Source organism: Mrakia frigida (genome assembly GCF_051309035.1).
Source record: "Mrakia frigida strain ATCC 22029 unplaced genomic scaffold BDY24scaffold_55, whole genome shotgun sequence".
Taxonomy (NCBI): domain Eukaryota; kingdom Fungi; phylum Basidiomycota; class Tremellomycetes; order Cystofilobasidiales; family Mrakiaceae; genus Mrakia; species Mrakia frigida.
In genome coordinates, this window is record NW_027481226.1 from 20,193 (window position 1) to 43,843 (window position 23,651).

The window sequence follows — 23,651 nt, forward strand, 5'->3', positions numbered from 1 at the left end:
ATCATCTGATTAGGTTTCTTGGGGTTTCGTGGTCGTTAAGCAGAGGGGAAAGAGAGAGAGATCGTAAAAAGCTAAGCTCGCGACGCGTCCGTTGGTTCGTCTTCTTCCTTCCTCTTTCCCTCCCATCCCTTCCCTTCTGACGTCTAAGGATCCCCCTCCTTCGTCTTGTACGGGGGAGGAGGGAAAAGGTCCCCTCTCTCCATCCTGTCGTCTGCAGCGTCGGGATCTTCGATGGGAGGTGGTGGAGTTGGCGTGCGAGGGAGGATGGGTCTGATTGCTGGAGGATACGCGCGAGCTCCGACGTAGCTGTGTAGAATGGGAGGATGTTCGACTGAGGCTGAGGAACAACGAGAAGATCAGTCATCGGGAAGTCGTGAAAAAGAAGACGAGGAGAAGGGTGACTCACGGGAACGTGCTCGACACTCTTCCTCCTCCACCAGCCGCCGACTCCTCTGCCTTCGATGCTCCTTGAGCATACATCCGAAGACGAGCGCGAAGATGAAGAGCAGACCTGCTACCGTTCCGATCCCGACGAGCGCTCCTTCGCTGAGTCCGGTGTCGGTCGAGGAGGAGGAAGAGGAGGTGCGAGTGGTTGCAGTCGCGGAGCGTCGAGAAGTGGTGGTGATTCGAGTGTTTCCTGGAGCTGATGTTCGACGAGCTGACGCCCAGGCTGATTGAGGTCTTCCGGTGAGGGAGGATCCAGTTGGACGAGATGTGGTTCGAGAGCGGAGGGAGGAGGGAGAGGACGCGGAAGAGGAGGGTAAAATGGAGTCGAGGAAGGTCGCCGTCGCTGAAGATTCGAGTGTGCTCATTTCGATGAGGGTTGATGATGGTGGTTGGAAGGAAGAGAGCGAAAGTGATTCAGAGCGAAATTCATCATGGATTCGAAAGGAGGGAACAGCGGCAAGGTCGGTTGAAAGGGGAGGGAGGAAGAGGGGATCGTCGAGAGAGACCTGCAAGACTTTCCTTTCCGGCTTCCTCCTACAACGTTCTTCGAATAGTGGTCTCAGCTCTGGTAGCTGAGCTGCCTCGGGGTTCTTTGCGGCCGACGAAAGATTCTGTCGAGTCAGATCCGCTAGTAGATTTGTTTGTTGACGGAAGCCGGCAGCGGGGTTCCGAAATCATCGAGCTCACACGTCCGAGAGTCGGTGCCTTGCTTTCGTTTCTCTCCTAACGTCCAACTGTCAACTATGGATCCTTCTCAATCTCAAGATGGGAAACCCCGCAATCGAAAACCTGTGCCTCCACCTCCTTCGCCTACTCCATCGCTTCAAGAGGACGACAAGGTCAAGGGAATCGTGAGTCGTTCGCTTCCCTCCTTCCCTTCTGGTCCTCCCTCCTCTTCACCTGACTCGATGGCTGATCTCTCTTTCCCTTTCTGATGATGCGACCTCGACAGACTGGTAGGATCATGCACTTTTCAGTCAGTATCTCCTCCAGACTCCCTACAGGGCCAGAGCCAGCGAGCTGATGCATCTTTTCTTCTCGGATTCAGCCGTCCTGGGTGAGCTCGCTTTCCTTCCCTCCCTTCTGGTCCTTCGCATCTCCCCTCTCTGACCCTTTTTCTCGTATCTTATCTCACAGTTCAGCGTCACGATGGGAACCGGTATCCCTTGTACAGTGAGTCGTCATCGATCTGTCTATATCGTCCGTATTGACTAGGTCTCCTTCCTCGACCTCAGCTTCTGCTTTCCCTCCCATGGCCGTCGGTCGTCCCTCATCTTCGAATACCAGCAACCATGTTTCTTCTCCTGGACCTGGCCCTCTTCTTCGTACGTCTAGCACTTTCCGAACATTTTCTCTGCTCCACCTCGATCTCTCATCACCCGTCTCTCGCCCTGTTCAAGCTCCAGAACGACGCTGACTTTTCGTTCACGTTTGACGCGACTAGACTTTCACGACCGTCATCTCAGTTCGCTATATACGCTGGCCTCAGATCTGGGCTCTCACGTGGCACCATCCCACTCACGTACGTCTCAATGGTCTCCTGCTACAACCTTCGTCTCCTTGCTCTCTTCCTTGACTCACGTTCCCGCTTCGTTCTCACAGTCTCTCTTCATCGGAACCTTCCCCATGAGTCTATTCACGCTCATCTCTGGAACCATTAGCGTTACCCAGGCCTACGGAATGGGCGAGGGTTGGATCTGGGCCATGTCGTACTGCTGGTGGGCGTCGGTTCTCGTCTCAATCCTCGTCGCGTTCATGGTCCCCTTCCTCTCCTACACCTCCCACAAAAACGTCCCCGAGTCCCTCACCTCGGCTCTCATCCTCCCAATTGTCCCAACAATCACCGGTTCCGCTATTGGAGCTGTTCTCGCTGCCCACATGAGTGAGTTCAACGACAGTTTCTGAAAGGAGTCCCTGTGGGAGGGACCCGGCCATTATTGCTTCGTCTGACCGTTCTCTCGTTCGTTGCTCCCTCTCCAAAATCACAGCCAAGATCTCTCCGAAGTACGCTATGAACATCTGGCTCACCTCTTACGTTCTGCTGGGACCTGGGCTTCTTCTCGGTTCGTTCCATTTCCGCTTTCTCGATCGCCGCGTCCGCTGATATCCCTTCTCACCTCGTCTTTTCTTCTCATCAGCCATGATGATCCTCACTCTCTACCTTCAGCGACTCATCCATCACCACATTCCTCCAAACGAAACGATCGTTTCGTCCTTCCTCCCTCTCGGTCCAACGGGTCTCGGAGGATTCGCTCTCCTCAAAATGGGAGCTGTAGCCGTCGAGCTCTTCCCCATCATCTATCCGGAGAACAGAGTGAAGGGAGAGGTTGCTGGATGGGCACTTTGGGGAGTCGGCTTGGGAGGAGCGATCTTGTTGTGGGCGTTGGGCGTGTGGTTTTTCTTGGTTGCGTTGGCGAGTTTCTTCCTTCGGTGGAGAGAGGGAGAGTTGACGTTCAACATGGGGTACTGGGGATTCACCTTCGTGAGTTTGTCTTCCTTCGCTCTAGCATCAATCTTACTAGGATCGAAAACGTTCGAGCTCGAGACGAGAATTGACGCGGGTCTCACCTTTTCTTGCGTCCAGCCTCTCGCTTCTCTCACCCTTTCGACGCTCCTCATTGGATCGGAACTCGACAGTATGGGGTTCAACGTCGTGTGAGTACTTTTTTAAACTGGCCCGATTCACCTTCGACGCGTCCGAAACTGACATTCTTTCTCCCTTCAGCGGAACCGTTTTTACCATCACCATGATCCTCCTTTGGTGAGTTCCGCTTCTTCGTTGGCCTCGATTCTTGACTAACGTCTACCTCCTTGTGTGTGACAGGGCTGGCGTCTTCGTCCCTACGATTCGAGGAGCTTGCTCCGGATCGAAGGTGATTTTTGCGGCTCCTTGCCTTTCGAACCTCCCTCCCGAAGTTTGGCCACAGGTTTCGACGGAGACTAAGGCGGATTCGGGGAGAGATGGAGATGGAAATCTTGACGGGGAGGGCGTCGAACTACAAACTTTGTGATGTGAAGTTCAAAGAGTCGAAGAGCACGACCGCGTCGCGAGTTAAAACGAGCACCAGGGAGTTGGCTTTCTATTCTGGAGATCTAGAAAGATCGAGAATCTCTTACCCGCTCAGCTTCTTCTTGAGTGTGGATGATAGACCCAGTAGAGTAATTTTTGCATCTCGGCCTTATCGGAGTCAGGAAATTGATAACAGCCGCTAGACTCAGGCAAATCGAATGAGCTCCCACTTCGTTTCCCGTTCCTGCAACGACGACCCTCTCAACCTCAGCTTCATCTCCCTTTCTCGTACACCCTCATACACACCTACTACTAGAAGCTTCTCTAATGCCAGCAACGAGGCAGGATTCCTTCGACGGAGAGGACGAGTCTGAGGACGAAGAGGTCAGTTTCGCTCCCTTCCCCTCCTTCCTCCTCCCCCTCCACTCTTGCCCTCCATTTGGTCCTCTTCGAAGATTTAATCTCAATTCAACGATGATGTGCTGACCTCTCTTCACTTCCTTTGCTCTTCTACTCTCCTCCGTTGCCTGTATACAGTTCCGAGAGGCGAGTGAGAAGCCAGGAGGAGGTGCTAAAGCGAAGGGAGGCAGAAAGAAGGATCCTGAGTCGCAGTCAGCTCGGAAAGTCCAGAATCGAATCGCACAGCGAGAGTTCAGGCAGAGGAAACAGCAGTACATCAGAGGTGTGTCCATCGATTCGGATGGAGGGGAGGGGAGGAGGGACGGGGGAGGGGGGAAGGGAGGACGTGAGCTCGACTCCTTCCGCCGCTGATTTCGCTCCCCTCCCCTACCTCGTACCCTTGTATCTACAGAACTCGAGACTCGAGTAGAAGTCCTTTCTGCCAACTCGGACGAACGATCAGATCACTTGAGAGACGTTTTGAGAGGTGAGCTTCCCGTCCTCCTCCTTCCCTCTCCTTCAACCCTCGGTGAACTCTCCTTCCCCTGCCGAAGCTGACCTTTGTTTCCGCTTATCAGCTCTGATGGCCGAGAATACCCAACTTCGAGATCTAGTCAAGGATCTGGGGAAGCTCGTAGGAGAAGGTACGCAATTCTCCTTGCTCGATCATTTCTCCTTCAGCTCGGCTGCTTGCTAAGCTGAGCTAACACTTCCTCCCTTTCCTTTGTTCTTTTAGGTCTGGGAACCTGTCTGGTGAGCTCAGCATCTCGCCTTCGATCCGTCCTAGCCTTCTGCTCACCAGTATGCTCATATTCATACAGCCTCGACTCGGGATGACCGCTGAAATCTTCGAGGAGATCATGAACAAGTTCGTTCCCTCTCGCCTCTCTTCCTCGTCCACTCTGCCTGCCCTATAGCTGATCTCCTGCCTGCTTTCGACCTCTTCTTTTTCTCAGAGGACCCGTGCGTTCATATCTTGCACCATTATCACTTTTCGTTGCCTTGTTGTCTGACTTTGGGCTTCGTTTTTACCTCTCTTGCTCCTCAGGCCGAGACTGCTTTGGACGCGTTCGTCAAGTCGAAGGAGAGGATCCAAGGTTTCGCTGGTCCCTCGCACGATCCAGAGACAGCTATCAACGGAAACCCATTCCAGAAGGGAGATGCAGCTGGGTCCAAGAGGAAGAGAACGGCGGATCCTCCGAAGTCGACGAAGAAGCACATGCACGACCCTTCGTCTCTCACTCTGGCCGGAACGACGATGACTTCTGCGAAGGGAAAGGGAAGGGAGACGAACGCCGTTGCGTCAGGATCCGGATCAGGTTCACCTCTCGGACCCAACGGAAAGAGCAACAGCAACCCTCCTCACTCCCGGGCTTCCTCCTCAACCGACAACAATCCTCCTCCTTCTTCCACCGATCCCTACCCTACCGGCTTCAACACGCTTCCTCCTACTCCTCAACCTCAATTCGGAACCTCCAACAGCAGCCAGAACGGCTCCTCCAACTACCAGAACCTCTTCGATATTGATCCAGTCTTCGGCGGCGGCTCTTCCTCCTCGAGCAACATGCTCCCCTCTCCCTTCGCAAACCAAACCAACACCCACTCCTACTTTCCGCCACAAGACAAGAACCAACCCTACCTCCCTCAATCCATGTCTTCTCTTCGCCAACCTACCTTCCCCCACGATCAGGACGGAAGTCTTCACGACTCGCCGGCGAGCGGAATCTCGTCGAACTCGCCGTCGAATGCTGGAGGTCTTGCTGGATTCGAGAACACAGATTCGGCGTCAGGTCCCAGGAAGATTAGGGAGGGAGAGACGCCCGAGAGCTACTTTGATTCGGCGGAGGTTCGAGCTGCTGTCGAGGTTCTACCGACGAGCAAACAAGGTGAGCTTGCGCTTTCTTTCTCTGGTTCGGAACAGAGGCTGCGAATATCTACAAGAACCCCTTCTGACGCTCCAGTACGCTTGTTACGCTCCTTTTGCGTAGTCGCCATGCAGTTGATCGCCTACCATCTCACGAACTATCGGTGAGTCGACTCACGGTCACAAACTCGACGCGTCGAGCTCTTCGTTTCTCGAAACGGCGACTGACTTCGACCTTTCCTTTTTTTTCTGCAGACAAAACCCAGCTTACCATCTGCCTCCGTCACTCGTACCTACGATGCTTCAACGAACCGTCCCTCATGGTGAGTTTTTCTTCGTCTCTCAACTCCTCTTCTTCGACGTTCGTTGACGCATTTCGATTTCCTCGTCCTCCTTCAGATCATCTTATCGACGGAGTCGTCTTCTCGAGTCTCCGAGACCAGATGATCGTCATGCGAGGTGAGTTTCCTCTCGTCTTCTGCCCTCCTTTCTCCTTGTCGATCCTGACGACGTTCCTCCTTCATTCTTCAGATCAATTCGACCTCGGATCCGCCCTTCACCTCCTCTTCACGAACTACAACATCCACGGAGAGGATGTTCTCTCGCCCGACGCCTGGGAGATCTCAGAAGAGTGGCTCAGAGCTTTCCCGTACGTCGTTCTCCTCGCATCCGTTCTTCTTCAAACGAGCCAGCGAACCGACTTTTTTCCCCGTGTTTCTTCCAGGATGCTCGCCCACGAAGCTCTGATCTCATCGACGAACAAGTGGAGACTTCAACGAGGGCTGGCGCCGTTGGTGTTGGAGGAGATCAGGGACGGAGTCGGAGGATCGCATTGAGGGAGGAGAGGAGGATGAGTTCGAGACGACCCGCTTAGATTTCTAGCACGCACGATCCCATGATTCGGTAATCACCTTTTTTTAGATTGATCGGACGTCCCAAGACTCATATAGCAGACTCGGACAAGGCCCAGCGAACGCAGGGAAGGAGGGAAACCTCTCGAGCCAAGTCGAGCTCTTCTCGACTCCTTCACCATACCTTTCATATGCTGCTGTTTCCTCTGCCTGAACTCTCACTCTACACCTCCAGTATGAACGCTCTGAGTTGACTGCGACATTGGAGTCCCTCTCTTCTTCACCTCGTTCTCTCTCGAACGAACAAACGAAAAAAGAATGAAGACAGAGGTGGGTAACGAAGCGACTATGTTTGAGCTGGAGAACGAAAAGGTATGATAGAAAAGCAAGCAGAGTAGAGAGAGAGAGAGAGAGAGAGCGATAGAGATATAAAAAGAAAGAGAGAGCGGGTCGTGAGAGGGGCGTGAAAAGTCGTTAAAGGAGCGAAGGGAAACGGTAGATCTAGTCTAGTTCTTGTAGAACTCTGAGAAGACGAATCCGAAGGAAGAGCGTCAGCAAAGTATCTCTCGAGAGATGAGAGGGAGGAGAAGACTAACTCTTGTTCAGCTGGGCGACGAGCTTGTTGACGTTGAACTCGGCGAGACCGAGAGCGACGCTTTCCTTGCGGTCACGTTGGCGTTGAAGAAGCTGCAAACACAGATTCCAGTCAGCTCGATGGATTGAGGGACGCGAAGGAGGAAAGAGGGAACTCACCTCCTGCATGGTAACGGTAGCTTTTCCGATGGTGGTCTTGTTGTGACCGGGAGGGACGATGAGAATGTCGATGTTGAACGTTCCGGCTTCGTTGGATGAGAAGACGATCTCCATCTTGTCGAATTGGGTGGGAGAGTATTGGTCGATGGAGAGAAGGAGACCTCGAGAGTACTGTGAGAAGGGGGCAGAGAGAAAGGGTCAGGAAAGGCAAAGGAGTCGACGGGAACAGACGGAAGAGAGAGTCGACTCACGAGAAGTCTCGACTCGTAAACCCAGGACCCGTACTCTGGCATCTTCCCGTCTGCTCGAAGACTTCGTCGATGCCAAAACTGTTTGGTGAGAGGAAGGACCGAGCTTCGCTTCCTACATATCGAGAAAGGCAGACGAGAGAGGTCAGCTTCGAATCCCACTCCCGCTCCCGCTCTTCGAAACGATGCAAAAACTCACCCCTTGTCCTGCATGTTCGAGATACTCTGAGCGTTATGGGTCTTGTACATCTGGATCTGTTCCTCGAGACCCGTCTTCTTCTCCTCGAGGTGGTCGAGAGCGTTCTGCATGGACTTGAGATCCTTCGCTCGTTGGATCTGTTTCCGGTTCTTGGTTCGAATGTCGTTGGCGATGGAGTTGAGGATCTCCTGATAGCCGTCGGAACGAGTGATGGTTCCCTTGGATTCGAGGTTCTTGCAGGCCATGAGAGCTTGGAACTTGACTTCGTCGTAGGCGAGGCTGGAGGAGAGCGAGACGGGAAGGAGAAAGACGCGTGAGTTCGGAGAAGTCGAGGTCGATGCGAAGAGAAAGCAAGACTCACTACTTGATATCGTTGAGGTTGTAAGTAGCTTCTTGGCCAGGGAGTGGTGGCAGTCCATGTGCTTCGTGCTGGACGATCTGATCCCAAAGAGCCATGTGCTCGTCCTCGACCGGTGCGACGAGGGAGGTCATGATGTCTCGTTCTGGTTGAACTCGAAGGACGGCGAGGATCAACCGTTTGGCTCGAGACCATTCGGCCTTGTTCTCGGCTTCGGGATCTGCTCGAACGAAAAGGGAGAAGGAGGAACGTCAGCGTTGGTCTCGGGGGAAGAAAGAAGAGAAACTTGCTCATCTCACCTTCCGTCGGTGCTGAACGAGTCACAAGCTTGAGACTTATCGACCTGTCTCGACCAGTGACGTCCGAAGGGAGAGGAGGTCCTCCGAGTTCCGTGATGAGTCCTCGAAGCTTCTCTCGACCGGTGGGATCCTGTAAAAGACGAGAAGAGGAAGACGAGTCAGCCTTCGTTCTCGAAGTGGAATGGGGAGAAGACGGACGAACCAGATCGTCCAAATCCTGCACCAAAACTCGATGGATAGCGTAAACCTCCGATGGTGAAATGGAAAGCGGCAGAGGCTCGACGGTAACATCGATGAACTCGTCGACTCCGAGATGCTCCTGGACGTCAATCACGTCGGCGACTGTGGAAACGAACGAGGAACTATCAGCCTCTCTCTTCTCCAACGACCGAAGCAGAGATGAACCCTGAGCTCACCCTCGATAAGCCAGTCCCTGAAAATCTTGCCCTCTCCCTCGACGTAAGCGTTGAGAGGATCCATCCTCGTCCCGCTCTCGAAGAGCTGTCCGAGCGAAACTTGATCGACCAGACTGGCGACGAGCTTCAAGTTGGCACGAGAAAGAGCTGGGATAGTGGTCTTGACGATACCGAACGTTTCGGGGACCCTGTGACGAAAAGGAAAGGGGCAGAGATCAGCTTCCGAGCGAGAAAGGTGTGGGAGGGAGGAGAGAGGACGAACAGGATCGCAGGCTTGAGGAACCTCTGAAAAATGAATCGACCGATGATGATGGCGGCTTGGTCGTCGGTGATGCCAGGGAATCGTTTCTGTTGCAATGAAACGACAGGACGAAGAGTGAGCTCAGGGACGAAGGGAAGAGGAGGAAAAACAAGGACGAGACGAACCTGAAGTGAAAGAAGGAGCTCTCGAGCGATCCAACGAATACTGTAGGGCATCTTCCTCGTCGACGAGATGATGGTCCTGACGAGCTTCTCCGAGAAGCTTCGAATGGCTTGGAGACCTGAGTAATGAAAATCGACAAGTCGAGTCAGAGAGGAGAGGAGGAGAAAAGAGAGGCGCGTCGTCCGTCAAGACTCACGATGAATGTACTCCGTCCTCGTATCAGAATCCCGAAGAGCGTCCTGCATCGAGAGGTTCTGAGGATGAGAACGTTGAACACCTTCTCGAGCTTCCTTCTCGGATCGGAAAGCCTCGAAGAGCTGGCGAGAAACGAATCAAAAAGAAGCTCGTCAGTTCGATTTCTCTCTCTTCGTCTCCCCTCGAGCTCAGCTTACCTTAACAGCGTCACAATCGAGATCGAGGTTCCTATCCGCCACAATCTCCGTAACGAAGGGACCGAGCAGTTCTTGGATGTAGGCTCCCTCGTTCGGACGAACGTACTGAACGGCGATTTTGGCGAACGGAGGGAAGTAGTCGAGGAGGGATTCGAAGCTGGGAGCGGCTTCGATTTGGTGAGCCACGGCGCTCTGTTCGACGAAGAAAGAGCACGAAGAGGTCAGTCCAAAAAAAAAAAAAAAAAAAAAAAAGGAAGGGGCTGAATGGGAACGAACCTGGAAGAACCTCATCGCCCAATACTCCTCTCTCTTCCCCTGCCCGTACCCGTACAGCGCCAGCACCACCCCCTCCACCATCTTCCTCGTCTCCTCCGTCGTATCCTCCGACAGCCTCGAGCACAACCTCCCGAGGAAATCCGGTTTCGTCTGCAGCAAGTAGAACAGCTGCTGGTAGAGATCGAGCTTGTGTTGCGCTTCCCGACTGAGCAGTCCTGACGACGAGAACGGGTCGACGAAGGCTGAGTTGGACGACTGGGAGGGTTCGAGCCGTTGTCTTCCTTGGAGGTTGGCGATGTTTTGAGCGAACAGCCCGATGTTCTGATCGAGGTCTTCGACGTCGGCTTCGAGAACGAGGGTTCCTCGGAAGGTTTCGACGACTTCTTGACGGAGTCGATTGAGACGCGCTTCGTCGTTGAACTGGGTGTCCGAGTCGTCGAGGAGATGTCCAAAGTTCTTGATGGTGCTGACCTTGACGTTCTTCCCGAGACGAATCCCGTTGAACCCTTCCCTGGGCCCCTTTCCTCGTCGAATGGCTTGAAGTCGAACCAGAGCCTCGGTGTGCTGATGGAAGTGGTTGAGTCGACCGTAGAAGGCTCGTCGCACCATGGCTCCTCGAAGCATGCACTGCAGACGATCCGCCACCCACTCGTACGACCGAACGTGATCCCTCCACCACTCGTACTCCCTCTTCTGGTACGCTCGACGAGCCATCGCCTGGAAGCCGACGAAGTTGGGGAGGACGAACTCGACCTCCTTCTTCTGCTCGCCCTTTCTCGCTCGGGAGAGAGCGGCTCGGAAGATGGACTGGGAGTTGACGGCGGAGGAGATTGTGTGGACGTTGGCGAGGGCTGCGGAGAGTTGGTGGTGACTGCGTCGAACGAGGTTGGCTTTGGCTCGGGATTGAAAGTTGACGAGTCCTGGCGAAGCGATCTGGAGGGTAGCGTGGATGGCTTCGAACTTCTTCCGAGCGATGGCTGAACGAGCAACGGCTCCGAACCTGACGATGGTTTGATGGGTGCTAACGAGCGTCGACTGATCCGCCTGCTGGTTCCGACGAACGAGAGCTCCTCGAGCCTGAGCGACGAAATCCTCAAACACCTCCGCCTGACCGTCGATCTCGTCCCTCAACGCGTCGAACCGATCTCGAGCGAGCATCCCCTGGACGTGACACTGAAGTCTCGAGATGATCTCGTCGCAAGCTTCCAGTCGATCTCGAGAAGCGTCGAGCCTCCTTCGGGTCATGGCCGACCTGGCTGCCGACTGGAAGGCGACGAGCTTGTCGGCGAGGGGAGCGAGTTGATCCTGACGAGCTGCGAGGGTCCGAGAGTAGCGAGCTCGAACGAGGGAGGCTCGAGCGTGGGCTTGAAGACCGACGACGGTTCGAGAGGAGGCGTGAAGGTCGGCTTGGAACGCGTCGCAGTCCATTCGAACGAGAACCCCAGCTGCTTGAGCTTGGAGAGCGACGACGGAGGGAGCTGCCGCTCGGAGGAGTCGATCTCGGACTGAGAAACACGAAGGGAAAGACAGTGTCAGTTCTTTCGATCTTCTTCACCGAAGAAACAAAGGGACGGGGATGGCTCACTCTCTTCCTCAGTCTCGGCAGGAGGCTCGAAGTTCATCTCCTTCGCCAAATCCTTCCCGATCGACTTGAAGTTGGGCATGGCTTGACCGTTGAGCTCTTTCGAAGCAGCTTGGAGCTGAGCGTCTGTGAAACCCATCAAACCTAGAGTCAGCGAGCTTCGAGAAACGAAAGGGGAGACGAGACGAGACGAACCGGTGAACTGAAGCTTCCCCGACAGGTTCCCAATCTTCTCGACGAGACCTCGGTTCGCAAGGACGTGACTGCAAGAATCGAGAGACAGAACTCGTCAGTTCAGGTGAGCTGGAAAGGAAAGAGCAGAATGAGAGGAAAGAAGACGCACCTGAGCGAGTGTATGCAGAAGATGACCTTGGGCAGGTTCTTCTTCTCGTACAGATCGATGGTCTCGAAGATGAAGTTCTTGGGGAGGCCCACCTCGGGGGACTGGGTGAAGTTGAGGAACATGATGATGTTGTCCGAGTGTCGCCATTGGAGTTTGGGATCCTACGAGAACGAAACGAGGAAAGTCAGTCCCACGACGCGCCGACCCCAAAAACAGTCTCCCACGGTGCCTCAACTCTAACACAATGCACGAACTAACTCACCTCAAAGATCCTCTTCCCACCCTTCGCACCAACCATCTCCGCCATCCTAGCCAACACCACTCCATCCCTCAACTTCTCCTCGAACTCCACGACTCCAAACCCGAGATCCTTCTGCAACACTCCCTCGACCCACTGCAACGCCTCTCCTACGTGCGTGAGGTACTCCTCCGCGATGATCTCCTTCCTTGTTCGTTCGATGGTGGCGGTGGAGAGTCGGAGGGAGGGTGAGGAGGAGGAGACGGAGGAGTTGAGGGAGGAGGAAGCGAGCGGGAGACGACGACGACCTTTCATGCCTGTGGAGCGAGCGGTTCCATCGAAAGGTAGGAGAACAGAGTGAGAAAAAGACAAGGAGCTTCAGCTCAGCGAGAAGGAAAACCGAAACCGAGAAAACAAGAAACGAGAACGGGAGAAACACGTACCAACAACCTCATCCCCTTCCTTAATCCCCACCACCCCTCTCCCCATACTCCCATCCCCTCCCAGCCCCACCCCAGCTCCTCCGTACCTCCCGTTCGTCGCCAAGCTCAAACTCTCCGACCTACCCAAACTCTGCGGAGCCGGCGGTCTCATCAAACTCATCGGTTCGTCGTTCTCCTCTCCTCCTCCTCCCATCCCACCTCCATCTCCACTCGCAATCCGAGGCATGTGCCTTCCCAACCTCGCTGCCGGTCCTCTCCTCGCTCCCAGGGGTTCTCGAATCGTAGGGACGGTGGGCGAGGAGGGAGTGGAAGGAGAGGAGGGCGTGTAGCGGTAAGAGGGAGCTGGGTTGAAGGTGTTTGTTGAAGGGGAGGATGAGGTGGGAGGGAGGGAGGTGGAAGGAGACGTCGAGATGGTTGGACTGCTGGTGTTGGAGAGGAGCCGGGCATGTTTCTCTTTGAAGTAGGAAGATCTGAAGACGGGTTCGTCGGAGGAGCCGAGAGGAGGAGGAGTTGGATCCGAAGGGAAGGAGGAAGGGAGGTAGGAAGCCGGGGAGGTTGGGAGTTGCTGCTGAGTTGGAGTTGTCCTTCCTGCGAAACGAGAGGTGATGGAGCTTGCTCTGGAGAGGGAAGGAGGAGGTGTGGCTGAAGAGGAGGAGTAGGTTCCGTCGAAGGTGCCTCTCCTTTCCATCGCGGGTGAGGCTGATGAGCTCCCTCCTCCTCCTCCTCCCGACGATGCTGCTCCTGCTCGATCTCCAGTGAACTGCTGTCGAAGGAACGGGGAGGAGGAGTTGGAGGTGGTGGTTGAAGGAGAAGTTGTCGAGGAGGGTTGGAAGACGAAGGTTGAAGGTTGAGCTGAGTTTGCTCTTCGATGAGCTCGAGGTGTTGTCGCTTGAGAGTTGGACGACGACGAAGGCGATTGGGATCGTTCCGAGGAGGGAGTAGCTGAGGTTGAACCTGGTGGAGGAGGAGGAGAGTAGGAAGGACCTGTTCCGTTGGAAGGAGTGGAAGAAGCGAAGGAGGAACCGGAAGGGAACGAGACCATCGAAGGACTCTCGGCCATGGTCGAAGAAGAGGATCCTGAACGATCCTTCCTCCCTAGAGTGCCTCCGTGATGATCTCCGTCCTCTCCTTCAGCTGCTGCTGCCTTCTCCCTCTCCTGCCAGAACCCTCGAGTGACGTCCACGCTCTTTGAACCAGAGGTGTGACCTCGTCCGTTCCACCTCGCACTCCCACTCCGAGCGAGAGAAGAATCCACTCCAGCGAAGGTGGAAGACTTGAGTCCGAACGAGGTTGAAGAGGTTGAGGACGAGAGGAGGTTGTGTCGAGAAGAGGAAGACCGAGAGAGCGAGCTCGACGAGCCAGAGAGGAGGCGGGCTTGATACGAAGGAAGACCAACGACCTCCTCCTCGTCCACTTGGGAGGAAGAACGATCCATATACGAGGTCTTGAGAGGGGGGGAGCACGCCGGCACGGAAAGGGAAGGGGGAAGGAGAAGTCTTGAAGCGGTTTTTGCTGGCGGTGGTGGTGGTTGGAAGGAAGAAGGAAGGGGAGGGGAGGAGGTTCGACTTCACCTCCTCCCCTCGTCTCTCGCTTTCTCCCCAGTCGAAGAGGGGTTCCAGAACGCGAGAGGAGCTCGAACCCCTCTGGTTTTCAACGTCCTTTTTCGATGAGATCAAGGGCAAGAGATCGACGCTTTCCATGAGGTAAAAATCCTGCTGGGAGACTCCTGGCAGAAGGTGGAGAAAGAAAGATCGCCCTCCTCAGCCAACTTTTCCGCGTCCGAGAGTTGTTTTCTTTTCTTTTCCAGAGCTTGACGCGTCGGTCGAACCTTTCGTTTCTTACTCCTTGTTTCCTCCTTCGTCCCCTCACCCTCCCCTCTGATCGAAACGGGACGAGCTAGATATCCGATGAAGAGCTTCTCGTCGTGGAAAAAAAAAACTGCTCAGCGTTCCTCGCCCGCTTTTGAACGCGTCGAATCTCCTCGCCCTTCGTTCAAACGCACAGCCAGAGCCTCCCTACCATTCTCAGTGTGAAAGCATACCCTTCAGCGTGAAATTGAGTGCTCACTCAACCTACTTCTCGCAGCAAACACCCCAAAAAGATGGCTCGCAAAGACGTGCTCTCAAACTCTCACCTTTCCGTCCCCGTTGCGCACACGACCGACCAGCCATCTCTCTCTCTCGCCTTTCCTTCCAGGAACCAGGGCGAGCTCTAGAGTTCGCCTCTCCCCTCTCTCGATGCTGTACAATCTTCCTGATATCCTCGAATGGACCACTCTCTTCTGGAACCTGAACGAACAGAACCGCTCGACCCAACAGTGATCCCCTCGACGCGTCCCTCCTCCCTCTCCCTCTGCCCTCTTACCCAAAAAGAACATCACTCCTCAACACCCACTTCACTCCCTTCCTCACCTCCCTCCCCTCATGCCTCAAACACTCCCTCCCGCTCCCATGCCTGTGCAGCAACGCCATCCCGCTCTTCGGCGTCACCACGACCTCTCCTCCTTTCTTCCCTGGCAGATGAAAGACCGTCTCTCCGCCCTGGAGCGGAGGAGCCGGTGGAGGCGGGCAGAGGTAGATGAGAAGGGTCCATTCGGAAGAGTGGGAAGCGTTCAAAGGAGAGGGGGAGGAGACGTCGTAGTGGTTGGCCTGAGGGAAGACGCGAGGAGAAGAGAGAGCGGGTTAGGAAGGCTTGGTTGGGGAAGCAGAAAGAGGAGTAGGAGTATTAAGAGCTCACGAAAAGTTGTCCCTCAGTGTAGGAGTAAGCTCGTATGTTGGGGTGCAGACCTTGGACTTTTCGACGCGTTGGTGAGATGACGGAGGGCCAGGAGGCGACGAGGGAGGAGAGGCCGGAGGAGGTGAAAAGGTGCTCTGCGAAGGTTGGGGAGATGGTTGAGTAGCGGCCTGTACAACACCAAAAGAACAGATATAGGTCAGCATGGGAGAACGAAAGAACGCGTCCTTCGACAGAGAGGGAGGAGAGGAGGAAACTGGGGAAGACGAACCGTTCGAACGCTGAGCTTCACCTCGTTTCGCTGGTGGTGAAGGAGTCATGGAGAGGGTATCGAAGAAAGAGATGAAGGCCTTGCATTCTTGAGGAGTGAGGATGTCCTGGGAAGAAAGAAAAGAAGGGGAGAGCGAGGAGACGACGGTGTGAGCTCGACGAGACTCAGGATGAGAGATCGGCAGCTGGAAGGCTTTTCCAAAGAGAGAGAGGAAGAGACGAACGTGAACGACGATGATCTGGTCCTCTAGCAGTGTCTCTACTTTGAGATCCTTGAGGTACTTCTGAGATATCGGAGGGAAGGAAGGGGGTGAAGGAGGAGAGGTCGAGGTGGAAGGAGGTGCTGTGAGCTTCGAGGAAGAAGCCTTCGGTTTGGGACCCATGAGGAGTTGAAGACGATGTTTGTGTGAGATGCGAGCGTTTCTATGAGGTCCTGATAGGATATCCGAGGTCCGAAGATGAAGAAAAACTGAAATTGTGGTCGTGAAGGGTCGGAGTCAACTCGACCTCTCGGAACTCTCGTTCGATTTCTCGCCAGCTCGACGAGCTCCCCTCAACTCCTTCCTCCCTCTTTTTTCTCACTTTCAACATGTCCACTACCCCAACCCAGCTCAGCGCAAAGTACAGAGGTGCCGTCGTTGAGGTGAGTGTCTGTCCCTGCCTTTCTTCCTTCTGAGGGTGTCGAAGCTCTTCCTTCTTCGCTAACCTCCGCTCCTCCCTTCTTTCTCTCGCAGGATCTCCAACTCCCTCCCGCCCTTTCTCTCGGTCTTCACACCCAGGTCGTCGAGGCCTTGTCTCTCGCTTACGATAGGGAGTTTTCTCGTCTTCCGTGAGTCCTTTTTCTTGAGGAGATGGGGTCTCAGCAGAGGAGCTCGCAAAGAAGCTGACCGACCTTCTTCCTTCCGTCCTTCTTCTTTCTCCTCCTCGCTTCGGCCTGTATCAGTGTTCTCTCCGATCAGCGTCGTTTGGTTGGATTCGTGGATATCGAGTTCCTGAAGACCAAGTTTGCTGCTGGAAAGATCAAGGAGGTTAGCTCGATTCCCCTTGCTGCCTTCCTCTCCTCCCTCAACTTCCTCCCTCTTCGTTCAGCTCTTCCCGCTCGCCCTCTCATCCTGCCACTCCCTCGACGTCCTTGAACATCAAGCTGATCATCATATTTGCTCTTCCGTTTTAGGACGAGACCATCTCCCCTTCCAACTTCACTCGCTTCACCACCAAATCCAGCGCTTCCGGACCAGGACCTTACCAGGTCATCACTCCTCTCACTCCCCTCGCCGAGCTCGAGAAGTTCTTTGAGTTCAAGGCTGGACAGGAAGGTGGAGACTTTGCTTTGGGTGAGTTTTCGTGGACGATCGTAGGATTCGAGCTGAGCTACAAAGGGTAGAAGGGCAAGAGGAGGTTGGGCTGAAGTTGGAGAACGCATGCTGACCTCGAACTCGTCTCTCCCTTTTCGTTTGGCTTCGGTTGCGCTCAGTGACGGACGAGAAGCGTCGTCTAGTCTACGCTGTTGTGACCAAGGCCGATTTGGAGGTTCGTTCTCTCTCTCTCTCTCTAGCGCCGTCACCGCTCGTCTCGCCCTTCCCTTCCCGCTCGAGCTGACCTTCCCTCCCCTTCCTCTCCCTCTTGTCTTCCTTCCCTCGAGCAGAAGTTCGTCTCCCGTCGTTCCGGTAACGGAGGAGAGGCTGGACCTCCCTAAACCACCCCATCCTCCCTCCTAGTTGTTTCATTTCGTCGAGGCTCGAAACCGGTTCCGGTCTCTCGAGTCGAGGTCTTGTTCAAGACGCGACACTACTTTCTCAGAGCAAATTAAAGAGGACGAGATCTCAACTCGTTCGTCCTCAGCTCTGCTTGTACTTCTTTCTCCTTTGTGTAGACTTAGATAACGCTTGTGTACGATGATCGTTAAAGGTTGATACATCCGGGATCGTTCAAAAAAGCAAGCAAGAGGGAAAGGGAAGGAGGAGGCGTGAGACTAGACCGAGAGACCGTCGTGAAAGTAGAGATGAGGAGCCAAGATCAAGCAGAAACGAGATTAAACTACAGCTGAAGCTAAGGCTAGATTACGAGTAGGAATTAGGTGGAAAGGAGGCGAGAAAGGAAATCGAGAAAGGAGCCGAACGGACGCGAAGGTAAGAAAGGTAGACGCTATCTGCTTTAGATGGTGGTCATGGAAGAGATGAGTCCGGCCTGACCGGAAGGTCCTGCAGCTCCGGTGAGAGCGTCGCTCTCGTTGGCGTGCTCGGTGATCTGTTGGAACGTAGCTCCATCGGCGGCAGCTCCAGGCGCGTTTCCTCCCATGCTAAAGAAGAGAGAAGAAGTATAAGTGGTCAGTTTGAGTCCGCGAAGGTATCATGGGAGGAGATGGACTAACTTGGAGAGGTTCATGGGAACTGAGGAAGCAAGGAAGCGAGGGAAAGAAGTCAGCGACGCGTCGCCTTGAAAAGCAGACCTCGAAAAGGAGACTCACCGAAGATGACCTTGGAGTTAGCCTGTCGAGCCATCGTGGTGAGAGCATCGAGCGTTCGGATGCTCATGGCAGCAGGGGAAGCGAGGATATCCTGGAAGGAGGACGGAAAGGAGAGGTTAGCTCATGCGAAGGGTCGCTCGAGAAGTCGATCCGTTGGCTGGACGTACGGCGGCAGTCCTCATGAGTCGAGCAGCGTCAACCTCAGCCCTGGCGGCGATGACCTTAGCCTCTCCGACTCGCTTGGCTGTGAAAGAAGGGAGGAGGGAAGCAAGTCAGCTCAGCGAAATTGCTACAAACCGAGAACCGACGGACAGAAGCACAGAGACAAGAGACTCACCCTGAGCGGCCGAGGAGAGAGACTCTTGGAGGTCCTTGGAGAAGAGAAGATCCTTGATGAGGATACTGAGAAGATTAAGGCGAAGAAAGAGGTCAGGCGCGTTCGACAGAAAAAGGCGAAGAAAGAGGATCGTCCATGGACTCACGACTCGACGCTGACTCCCCAGTGAGCAGCAGGTCCCTCGACAATCTCCTCGATCTCTCGAGCAATGGCCTCTCGCTGAAGGCACAAGAAAGGGCAAAGGAAGTTCAGCGAACAGAAATGGACGCGTCGAAAGAAAAGAAGGATGCGTACGAACCTCGGTAACGACGTTCTGGAGAGTCCTAGCTCCAACGACGTGTCGGAGAGTAGTCTGGGCTCGCTCGATAAGAGTTCCTCGAACGTCGGCGATTCCGTCTGGTGGAGGAGGCAGGGAGAGAGGACGAAGAAGTCAGCAACGCGAAGAACGAGGAGACACGAGCAGCAGGAATCCGAGCAGCAGGAATCCGAGTTATCCGGCACTCACAAGAAGCCTGGTAAGGAGAAGTAACAGACCAGCAGATGACGGCTCTGAGAAAAGGAGAAAAAAGAAGCAAACGACGGTGTTGGTTAGTCTTGGTGCTTTCGTCTCGAACGCAAAATCGTCTGGAGCCAGATCGAGATCGAAATGGAGTTTTGTCGATAGATAGAGTACTCACTCCAAGTCGATGTTGACGTTGTCCTTGGTCATCACCTGAGAGAGTGATGGAAGAAGCGAGAGAGAGAGGAGAAGTCAGACTCAAGCGACGGCACTTCAAAACGAAAACAAGATCGAGAACCCTCTGCAGAAACGAACCTGCTGTCGAGGGATAGAGTCCATTCGGATTCGAACATCGACGATCCTGACGGACTCGGTGCAGACCTGTAGGGTGGGTGGAAAGAAAGGGAGAGAGAAGAGAGTGAGTCACTCGAATCGGAGTTTCTAGCTCATTGAACTCGCATCGTCGAGCTCGAAGAAGTACCACTCACGTTGACGTTGACGAGTCCAGGATCAACTGCCTTGTAGAACTGACCGAATCGCTGTGATTCCCAAGGAGGAAGAGAAAGAGGAAGGAGGTTAGGGCAGAGCCAAGGGAAGAAAGAGGTCCAAGCGAGCGGCGAAGGGAAACGAGAGAAGAGGGAGGAAGGACGAACCGAGACGAGTCCAACGTTTCCCTGAGCGACGGATCGGAAAGGGTTGGGGAAGGGGCAGCAAGGGATAGCACCTGTGCTCAGCGAAGAGTGGATAGAAAAGGTCAGAAAACGGGGGGAGGGTGAAACGGGCAGGGTCCGAGGCAAGGAGGTGGAAGATCGTCTCACCTGCTAGTCCAACACAGCTTCCGAGTCCTTGAAGGAGCGATCCATAGGCACCATGGGTGATTCCACCGGTACCAAGATCCTGAGCGTCTGTGGTGAAGGAGGGAAGTCGAAACAAAGGAGGGAAGGGAGGAGAGGGAGGGAAGGGAGGTCAGCTCGAGCTCGAAGCGGAAACCTCCTCCAAATCTGAGATCGGAGGATCGAGATGGATATTGCAGCAGACGTACAAGAGGGCTGCATCTCAGCCTTAGTGAGGGGCTGGACCGTGATGAGTCCTTTAGCAGGAGGAGGTCTGATTTCAGCCTTCTTTCCGGGGGGAGAGAAGGAGGGAGGGGACTCGTCGGTGACGTTTCTCTCGTAATCCGTGTCTTCGTTAGAGGCAGAGGTGGAAGCTTGTCGATCGGCCATGGTTGTAGTTGAAGTTGAAGTGGGCTGTGGGAATGGATGGTGGTGGGTGGAGGGAAAGGAAGAGTGGGACGGGTTCGTTTACTTTGTATTTCGAGCGATTTCGACCTCTCCGACGCTGCCGAACCTTCTCAGCCAAGGTCCGACCTGCTTCGTCGTCACGTCTTCTTTGGTTGTCTGAGGTAAACAGGTTGACTTTCTCCTCCTGCTTTCGCTTTCTGTGAGCTCTTTCTGCTGATCTATACTTATGCGAGACGGAGCGGAAGTCGCACGAGGAGAGCCAGAGTTGCGGCGCATCTTTCAAGACTGAGAAAGATATGTTTCTGCCCCACGATTGAGCTAAAGAGGTAAGATTGGAAGGACTGATCAAGAGGGACGGGACGCCGAAAGAGACTGAAGCCAAAACCAACCATGCTCCTTCTCTATCGGACCTTGGCGGTTCAATCGATTCTGAGTCGATGCCGAAGATCTGAAGGATCGAGGACTGAGATGACTTTGATTGAGGAGGTTTTTGAGCGGCACGCGATTGATGATCGAGTGAGCCGCGACGCGTCCAGATCTGGGCTATTTTTTGTTGTTCTTTCCGTCTTCTTCAGCTTCAGATCCATCGAGAACAGCTAGAGTGTGCGCATCTGATGAGGCATCTCTATCAGCGCATCGCCTCAACCAGAAGTAGTTATGCGTTTTTGCCTTTCGAGATCTTGCCGGCTCGAGAATAGGCGGGCTGTGTGCTCTTCCTTCCAGAGACTTGAGAGGAGATGCCGAGAGCGTTCCCAGATCTCGGTGTGATCTTGACTCGAATCGAGATGTCAGACAACAGGAAGAAATCGGAGGTGAAGGAGTTCGACGCGTCGCGGGAACCGAGTTCGGATCCTCCTTTGTCTCGACTCACACAGCTTCGAGCGAGAAGAACTGGTCCTTAAGGCGTGGAATTGCCAGTAGATAAAAATTGGTCGTTCACTCAGTGGCTGGCGAGTCTCAATCAAAGATCACATCAGACGCGTCTCGAAACTGCTCTCAGATGCTATCCTTCCACTCCTTCCAAACCCTCTTACACTCCTTTGCAAACTTCTCGTCCTCGATAACCCTCATTCCCACCCCAGCCAGTCCACTAGCAACCTTGATCGCTGCAGTGTGAGCTCCCTCCGTGCCAGCAGCCTCCGCAAAACCGACGGTGTGGTTACTCGATCCGACAGGAGCTGGGATCTTGAAGCCAGGATGGCATGCTGGAAGACTGTAAGTGACGTTCCCGAAGTCGGTAGATGCGGTAGAGTTGTTGTTGGTGTCGAGGGTTTGAGAGTGGTGAGAAGTCATGAGAGAGATGTACTCGGAAGCGAGAGTGGGCGAGTTGTGAAGGTCGTCGTAGGTGTATTCGCCTGATGTTTTGATCTGAGAGAGTAGGGAAAGAGGAACGTAAGAACAGGAGGAGAAAGGGAGGGGAGGGGAGAGACTGACTTCGACAGTGCAACCAGTCGACCTGAAGGAGGAACGCAAAAGCCGAACGAAGAAGAATCAGTTTTGTTGCGAGAGACGAAGCGCCCAAAAGAAGTCGGAGACTTACAAGGCTGCCGCTCGGAAGCAGCTCTCTACTCTCTTTCTTAGAGCGACAACTTGCTTTGAGGAAGGAGCTCTGCATCCGTAGATTACCTGAAACGGAAAAGAAGACGCGTCGGCGGGTCAGTTCGAGAAGACCAAGCTGTTGTTGCTTCGATCTCACATTCCCAGTGTCCTATCAATGAACCGAGGATGTAAACAGGGAGTGAGCAGGTCTTTTTGGAAGTAGACAGACATGAAGTGAAACGAGTGAGACTGGGACGAACGGGGATCTGGTTGAAGGAAGATGAATCGAACGGAGTCAGCGACGCGTCGAAAAGGCAGAGCAAGATGATCAGAGGCAACGAACGATGTTCTGAGCGTAGTTCTCAGTTCCCTTGATGACTCCGTGGACTCGATGATCTGGAGGGATCTGTTGGCGAAGAGCCGAGACGGCGTTGTCTGTGGAAGGACAAGAAGATCGGTTCAGCGAGGGACAGTAGAGGAATGAAAGACAACGAGAGACACAGACAGCCTTCGATCTAAAGATAAGATGAAAGAAACTTCGAGAGTTAACGTTGAGCCCAAATGGACAAACAGTACGGGAGTCGAGAACAGAAGAAAGGACGAACGACGGCGTCCAAAGCGTTCACTCCATCGTAGGGATTGGCACCTGCGTGGGCAGTCTGAAGCTGGGAGTCAGCTCGAAGTCAACATTTCCAATCTCTGGCGTCGTCAACCTACCTTTCCCTTGAACTGAAAGGATGGAAGAGGGCAGGTTAGCTCGACGCGTGTCGTCTCGTCTCGACTTCCATCTTTCAGCCAAACGCACCTCAGCTGTGAATCCAGTGATAGCAAGCATCTTACCCAGTCCTCCATCAAAGTTTCCAGGGTAGGCTTTAGGGTCCCGTCCTCCTTCAGGATGAGCCATCATGCAAGCTTGAGAAGGAGAAGAGGTCAGCAACTCGCGTCGTTTTTTTTGCAGAGGTTGAATCGACCAACCGCAAAGAGAGAAGGCATCGAGGCTCACCAGTCATATCTTCATAAGCTCCTTCCTTGACGAAGATAACTTTTCCTCCTCCAGATTCCTCCGCTGGGGTGCCGAGGAGCTTAACTCGACCAGGGACGTTGAGCTCGACGAGGGCAGCTGCGACCGAAAGGGCCGCCCCTACACCGATGATGGCGATGAGATTCTAGGAACAAAAGGGAAGAGATGGTGGCATCAGCTAAAAAGCTTTTCTCTGTGATAACTTTCTTCCTTCTACCAGCTCGTCAGCGGCATCGAGAGGGAGGCGCGTCCGCTCAACCTCCCGCCATCCGATTTCCCCCCCTTTGGACTGACATGTCCACAAGCGTGTCCAATCTTGGGCAGAGCATCGTATTCTGAGTTGAACCTGCCAATCGCGACACCAGATCAGCACTCGAGATTGGAAAAGAAACAGGAGAGGAAAGGAAGGAGGGAGAGAGCTCACCCCATCGTCCGTCCTCCCTTTCCATGCTCGACTGTTCGTCCCAATCCAAAATAGATCAGCTCAACTCAAGATCGAACGATTGATCATCATCGGATAGCTTACAAGTAGCCACGAAAGCGGTAGGCATGCTAGGCCAACCCTCAACCTTCCATCCCTCCTGCTTCTTCAGATAAGCGACGAGGACGGAATGAGCGTGGTGCTCTTGAAAACCGAGTTCAGGATTGTCTGTCAAAACGAGAAAGCATGTCAGTCTCTAGATATTGAGCCTTTTTAATCGAAGGAGCTCGGACTAGAGCAGGAAGACGGACCGTGAATGGATAAGCTGACTTCTCTGAGCTCTCGCTCAATCGAGACGAGCTTTGCGTCGATGATCTTTTGAGCTTTGGCGAGGAGTTTGTCGTTTCGAGGGAAAGGCGAAGAGGAAGTCGAGGAGACGGAGTAGGAGGGAAGGTGCTCGTCCATAGCTGCTAAGAAGAGGAGAAGAAGGGCAGGGGAGGGAGATGTGGTTTGGAGGGAAAGATGGGAAAAGTCGTTTCTCAGCCCTCTGCTCGGACTAGGCCGTTGAGGCTAGGTTGCCG

At 54.1% G+C, this 23,651-nt stretch overlaps 9 protein-coding genes across 9 annotated transcripts; 4 read left to right on the forward strand and 5 right to left on the reverse strand.

Moving 5' to 3' along the window:
- Positions 1-27: 27 nt before the first annotated feature.
- On the reverse strand, positions 28-1,039 carry BDY24DRAFT_404681 (uncharacterized protein). The gene is made up of 2 exons (XM_076642532.1): positions 407-1,039; positions 28-337 (listed from the first exon to the last, which is right to left on the reverse strand). The coding sequence occupies exons 1-2, from the start codon at positions 810-812 to the stop codon at positions 144-146; spliced, it is 600 nt and encodes a 199-aa protein (XP_076492174.1). The 5' UTR covers positions 813-1,039; the 3' UTR covers positions 28-143.
- Positions 1,040-1,117: 78 nt separating this feature from the next.
- Positions 1,118-3,691, forward strand: BDY24DRAFT_404688 (voltage-dependent anion channel-domain-containing protein). Its single transcript, XM_076642533.1, has 12 exons — positions 1,118-1,298; positions 1,400-1,423; positions 1,496-1,504; positions 1,585-1,620; positions 1,683-1,772; positions 1,892-1,969; positions 2,050-2,329; positions 2,436-2,510; positions 2,586-2,929; positions 3,032-3,102; positions 3,173-3,208; positions 3,272-3,691. The coding sequence occupies exons 1-12, from the start codon at positions 1,191-1,193 to the stop codon at positions 3,456-3,458; spliced, it is 1,338 nt and encodes a 445-aa protein (XP_076492175.1). The 5' UTR covers positions 1,118-1,190; the 3' UTR covers positions 3,459-3,691.
- Positions 3,499-5,615, forward strand: BDY24DRAFT_243796 (bZIP transcription factor). Its single transcript, XM_076636737.1, has 7 exons — positions 3,499-3,841; positions 3,995-4,139; positions 4,269-4,343; positions 4,435-4,500; positions 4,593-4,609; positions 4,678-4,724; positions 4,813-5,615. The coding sequence occupies exons 1-7, from the start codon at positions 3,785-3,787 to the stop codon at positions 5,381-5,383; spliced, it is 978 nt and encodes a 325-aa protein (XP_076492176.1). The 5' UTR covers positions 3,499-3,784; the 3' UTR covers positions 5,384-5,615.
- A 229-nt stretch (positions 5,616-5,844) lies between these two features.
- On the forward strand, positions 5,845-6,788 carry BDY24DRAFT_404702 (uncharacterized protein). The gene is made up of 5 exons (XM_076642534.1): positions 5,845-5,884; positions 5,976-6,043; positions 6,120-6,179; positions 6,252-6,369; positions 6,445-6,788. Exons 1-5 carry the CDS (start codon positions 5,850-5,852, stop codon positions 6,554-6,556), a joined length of 393 nt encoding a protein of 130 aa, XP_076492177.1. The 5' UTR covers positions 5,845-5,849; the 3' UTR covers positions 6,557-6,788.
- Positions 6,789-6,803: 15 nt separating this feature from the next.
- BDY24DRAFT_367391 (uncharacterized protein) lies at positions 6,804-12,603 on the reverse strand. The gene is made up of 19 exons (XM_076637976.1): positions 12,543-12,603; positions 12,124-12,416; positions 11,862-12,022; positions 11,714-11,781; positions 11,522-11,644; positions 9,937-11,441; positions 9,661-9,852; positions 9,465-9,585; positions 9,271-9,386; positions 9,107-9,192; positions 8,845-9,032; positions 8,631-8,770; positions 8,429-8,558; positions 8,133-8,349; positions 7,772-8,050; positions 7,576-7,687; positions 7,325-7,495; positions 7,168-7,258; positions 6,804-7,094 (listed from the first exon to the last, which is right to left on the reverse strand). The coding sequence occupies exons 1-19, from the start codon at positions 12,586-12,588 to the stop codon at positions 7,078-7,080; spliced, it is 4,056 nt and encodes a 1,351-aa protein (XP_076492178.1). The 5' UTR covers positions 12,589-12,603; the 3' UTR covers positions 6,804-7,077.
- Positions 12,604-14,672: 2,069 nt separating this feature from the next.
- On the reverse strand, positions 14,673-16,048 carry BDY24DRAFT_243938 (uncharacterized protein). Its single transcript, XM_076636738.1, has 4 exons — positions 15,770-16,048; positions 15,547-15,652; positions 15,279-15,445; positions 14,673-15,190 (listed from the first exon to the last, which is right to left on the reverse strand). Exons 1-4 carry the CDS (start codon positions 15,926-15,928, stop codon positions 14,903-14,905), a joined length of 720 nt encoding a protein of 239 aa, XP_076492179.1. The 5' UTR covers positions 15,929-16,048; the 3' UTR covers positions 14,673-14,902.
- Positions 16,049-16,085: 37 nt separating this feature from the next.
- On the forward strand, positions 16,086-17,458 carry BDY24DRAFT_404708 (uncharacterized protein). The gene is made up of 6 exons (XM_076642535.1): positions 16,086-16,188; positions 16,280-16,374; positions 16,489-16,573; positions 16,720-16,879; positions 17,020-17,075; positions 17,191-17,458. Exons 1-6 carry the CDS (start codon positions 16,135-16,137, stop codon positions 17,239-17,241), a joined length of 501 nt encoding a protein of 166 aa, XP_076492180.1. The 5' UTR covers positions 16,086-16,134; the 3' UTR covers positions 17,242-17,458.
- On the reverse strand, positions 17,442-20,289 carry BDY24DRAFT_404712 (slipin family protein). The gene is made up of 14 exons (XM_076642536.1): positions 19,891-20,289; positions 19,667-19,753; positions 19,502-19,572; positions 19,337-19,387; positions 19,164-19,229; positions 19,027-19,061; positions 18,855-18,898; positions 18,648-18,745; positions 18,495-18,568; positions 18,350-18,414; positions 18,180-18,256; positions 18,013-18,103; positions 17,917-17,935; positions 17,442-17,844 (listed from the first exon to the last, which is right to left on the reverse strand). The coding sequence occupies exons 1-14, from the start codon at positions 20,069-20,071 to the stop codon at positions 17,700-17,702; spliced, it is 1,104 nt and encodes a 367-aa protein (XP_076492181.1). The 5' UTR covers positions 20,072-20,289; the 3' UTR covers positions 17,442-17,699.
- A 796-nt stretch (positions 20,290-21,085) lies between these two features.
- On the reverse strand, positions 21,086-23,535 carry BDY24DRAFT_419267 (M20 family metallopeptidase; the record flags this gene model as incomplete). The annotated part of the gene is made up of 15 exons (XM_076643953.1): positions 21,086-21,457; positions 21,524-21,545; positions 21,630-21,715; positions 21,786-21,797; positions 21,889-21,894; positions 21,972-22,063; positions 22,134-22,143; positions 22,234-22,287; positions 22,346-22,357; positions 22,434-22,540; positions 22,632-22,794; positions 22,944-22,995; positions 23,074-23,104; positions 23,176-23,298; positions 23,382-23,535. The coding sequence occupies 15 exons, from the start codon at positions 23,533-23,535 to the stop codon at positions 21,086-21,088; spliced, it is 1,296 nt and encodes a 431-aa protein (XP_076492182.1).
- Between the last annotated feature and the right edge of the window lie 116 nt (positions 23,536-23,651).

Excerpts from the sequence above, each read along its gene's own strand:
- BDY24DRAFT_243796 (XM_076636737.1), top strand. The coding sequence starts at position 3,785 with ATGCCAGCAACGAGGCAGGATTCCTTCGACGGAGAGGACGAGTCTGAG. Across the intron at positions 3,842-3,994 it reads ACGAGTCTGAGGACGAAGAG|TTCCGAGAGGCGAGTGAGAA; the intron begins GTCAGTTTCGCT and ends GCCTGTATACAG. Across the intron at positions 4,725-4,812 it reads TTCGAGGAGATCATGAACAA|AGGACCCGTGCGTTCATATC; the intron begins GTTCGTTCCCTC and ends TCTTTTTCTCAG.
- BDY24DRAFT_243938 (XM_076636738.1), bottom strand. The coding sequence starts at position 15,928 with ATGGGTCCCAAACCGAAGGCTTCTTCCTCGAAGCTCACAGCACCTCCT. Across the intron at positions 15,653-15,769 it reads ACCAGATCATCGTCGTTCAC|GACATCCTCACTCCTCAAGA; the intron begins GTTCGTCTCTTC and ends CTTTCTTCCCAG. Across the intron at positions 15,446-15,546 it reads TGAAGCTCAGCGTTCGAACG|GCCGCTACTCAACCATCTCC; the intron begins GTTCGTCTTCCC and ends GGTGTTGTACAG.
- BDY24DRAFT_404712 (XM_076642536.1), bottom strand. The coding sequence starts at position 20,071 with ATGGCCGATCGACAAGCTTCCACCTCTGCCTCTAACGAAGACACGGAT. Across the intron at positions 18,899-19,026 it reads AACGTCAACATCGACTTGGA|AGCCGTCATCTGCTGGTCTG; the intron begins GTGAGTACTCTA and ends TCCTTTTCTCAG. Across the intron at positions 18,415-18,494 it reads TGGGGAGTCAGCGTCGAGTC|TATCCTCATCAAGGATCTTC; the intron begins GTGAGTCCATGG and ends TAATCTTCTCAG.
- BDY24DRAFT_404688 (XM_076642533.1), top strand. The coding sequence starts at position 1,191 with ATGGATCCTTCTCAATCTCAAGATGGGAAACCCCGCAATCGAAAACCT. Across the intron at positions 2,511-2,585 it reads GGGACCTGGGCTTCTTCTCG|CCATGATGATCCTCACTCTC; the intron begins GTTCGTTCCATT and ends TCTTCTCATCAG. Across the intron at positions 2,930-3,031 it reads GGTACTGGGGATTCACCTTC|CCTCTCGCTTCTCTCACCCT; the intron begins GTGAGTTTGTCT and ends TCTTGCGTCCAG.
- BDY24DRAFT_404708 (XM_076642535.1), top strand. The coding sequence starts at position 16,135 with ATGTCCACTACCCCAACCCAGCTCAGCGCAAAGTACAGAGGTGCCGTC. Across the intron at positions 16,189-16,279 it reads ACAGAGGTGCCGTCGTTGAG|GATCTCCAACTCCCTCCCGC; the intron begins GTGAGTGTCTGT and ends TTTCTCTCGCAG. Across the intron at positions 16,574-16,719 it reads CTGCTGGAAAGATCAAGGAG|GACGAGACCATCTCCCCTTC; the intron begins GTTAGCTCGATT and ends CTTCCGTTTTAG.
- BDY24DRAFT_367391 (XM_076637976.1), bottom strand. The coding sequence starts at position 12,588 with ATGGGGAGAGGGGTGGTGGGGATTAAGGAAGGGGATGAGGTTGTTG. Across the intron at positions 9,193-9,270 it reads AGCTCCTTCTTTCACTTCAG|AAACGATTCCCTGGCATCAC; the intron begins GTTCGTCTCGTC and ends TCATTGCAACAG. Across the intron at positions 8,771-8,844 it reads CAGGGACTGGCTTATCGAGG|TCGCCGACGTGATTGACGTC; the intron begins GTGAGCTCAGGG and ends TCGTTTCCACAG.
- BDY24DRAFT_404681 (XM_076642532.1), bottom strand. The coding sequence starts at position 812 with ATGAGCACACTCGAATCTTCAGCGACGGCGACCTTCCTCGACTCCATT. Across the intron at positions 338-406 it reads AGAGTGTCGAGCACGTTCCC|CCTCAGTCGAACATCCTCCC; the intron begins GTGAGTCACCCT and ends GTTGTTCCTCAG.
- BDY24DRAFT_404702 (XM_076642534.1), top strand. The coding sequence starts at position 5,850 with ATGCAGTTGATCGCCTACCATCTCACGAACTATCG. Across the intron at positions 6,044-6,119 it reads TCAACGAACCGTCCCTCATG|ATCATCTTATCGACGGAGTC; the intron begins GTGAGTTTTTCT and ends GTCCTCCTTCAG. Across the intron at positions 6,180-6,251 it reads CCAGATGATCGTCATGCGAG|ATCAATTCGACCTCGGATCC; the intron begins GTGAGTTTCCTC and ends TTCATTCTTCAG.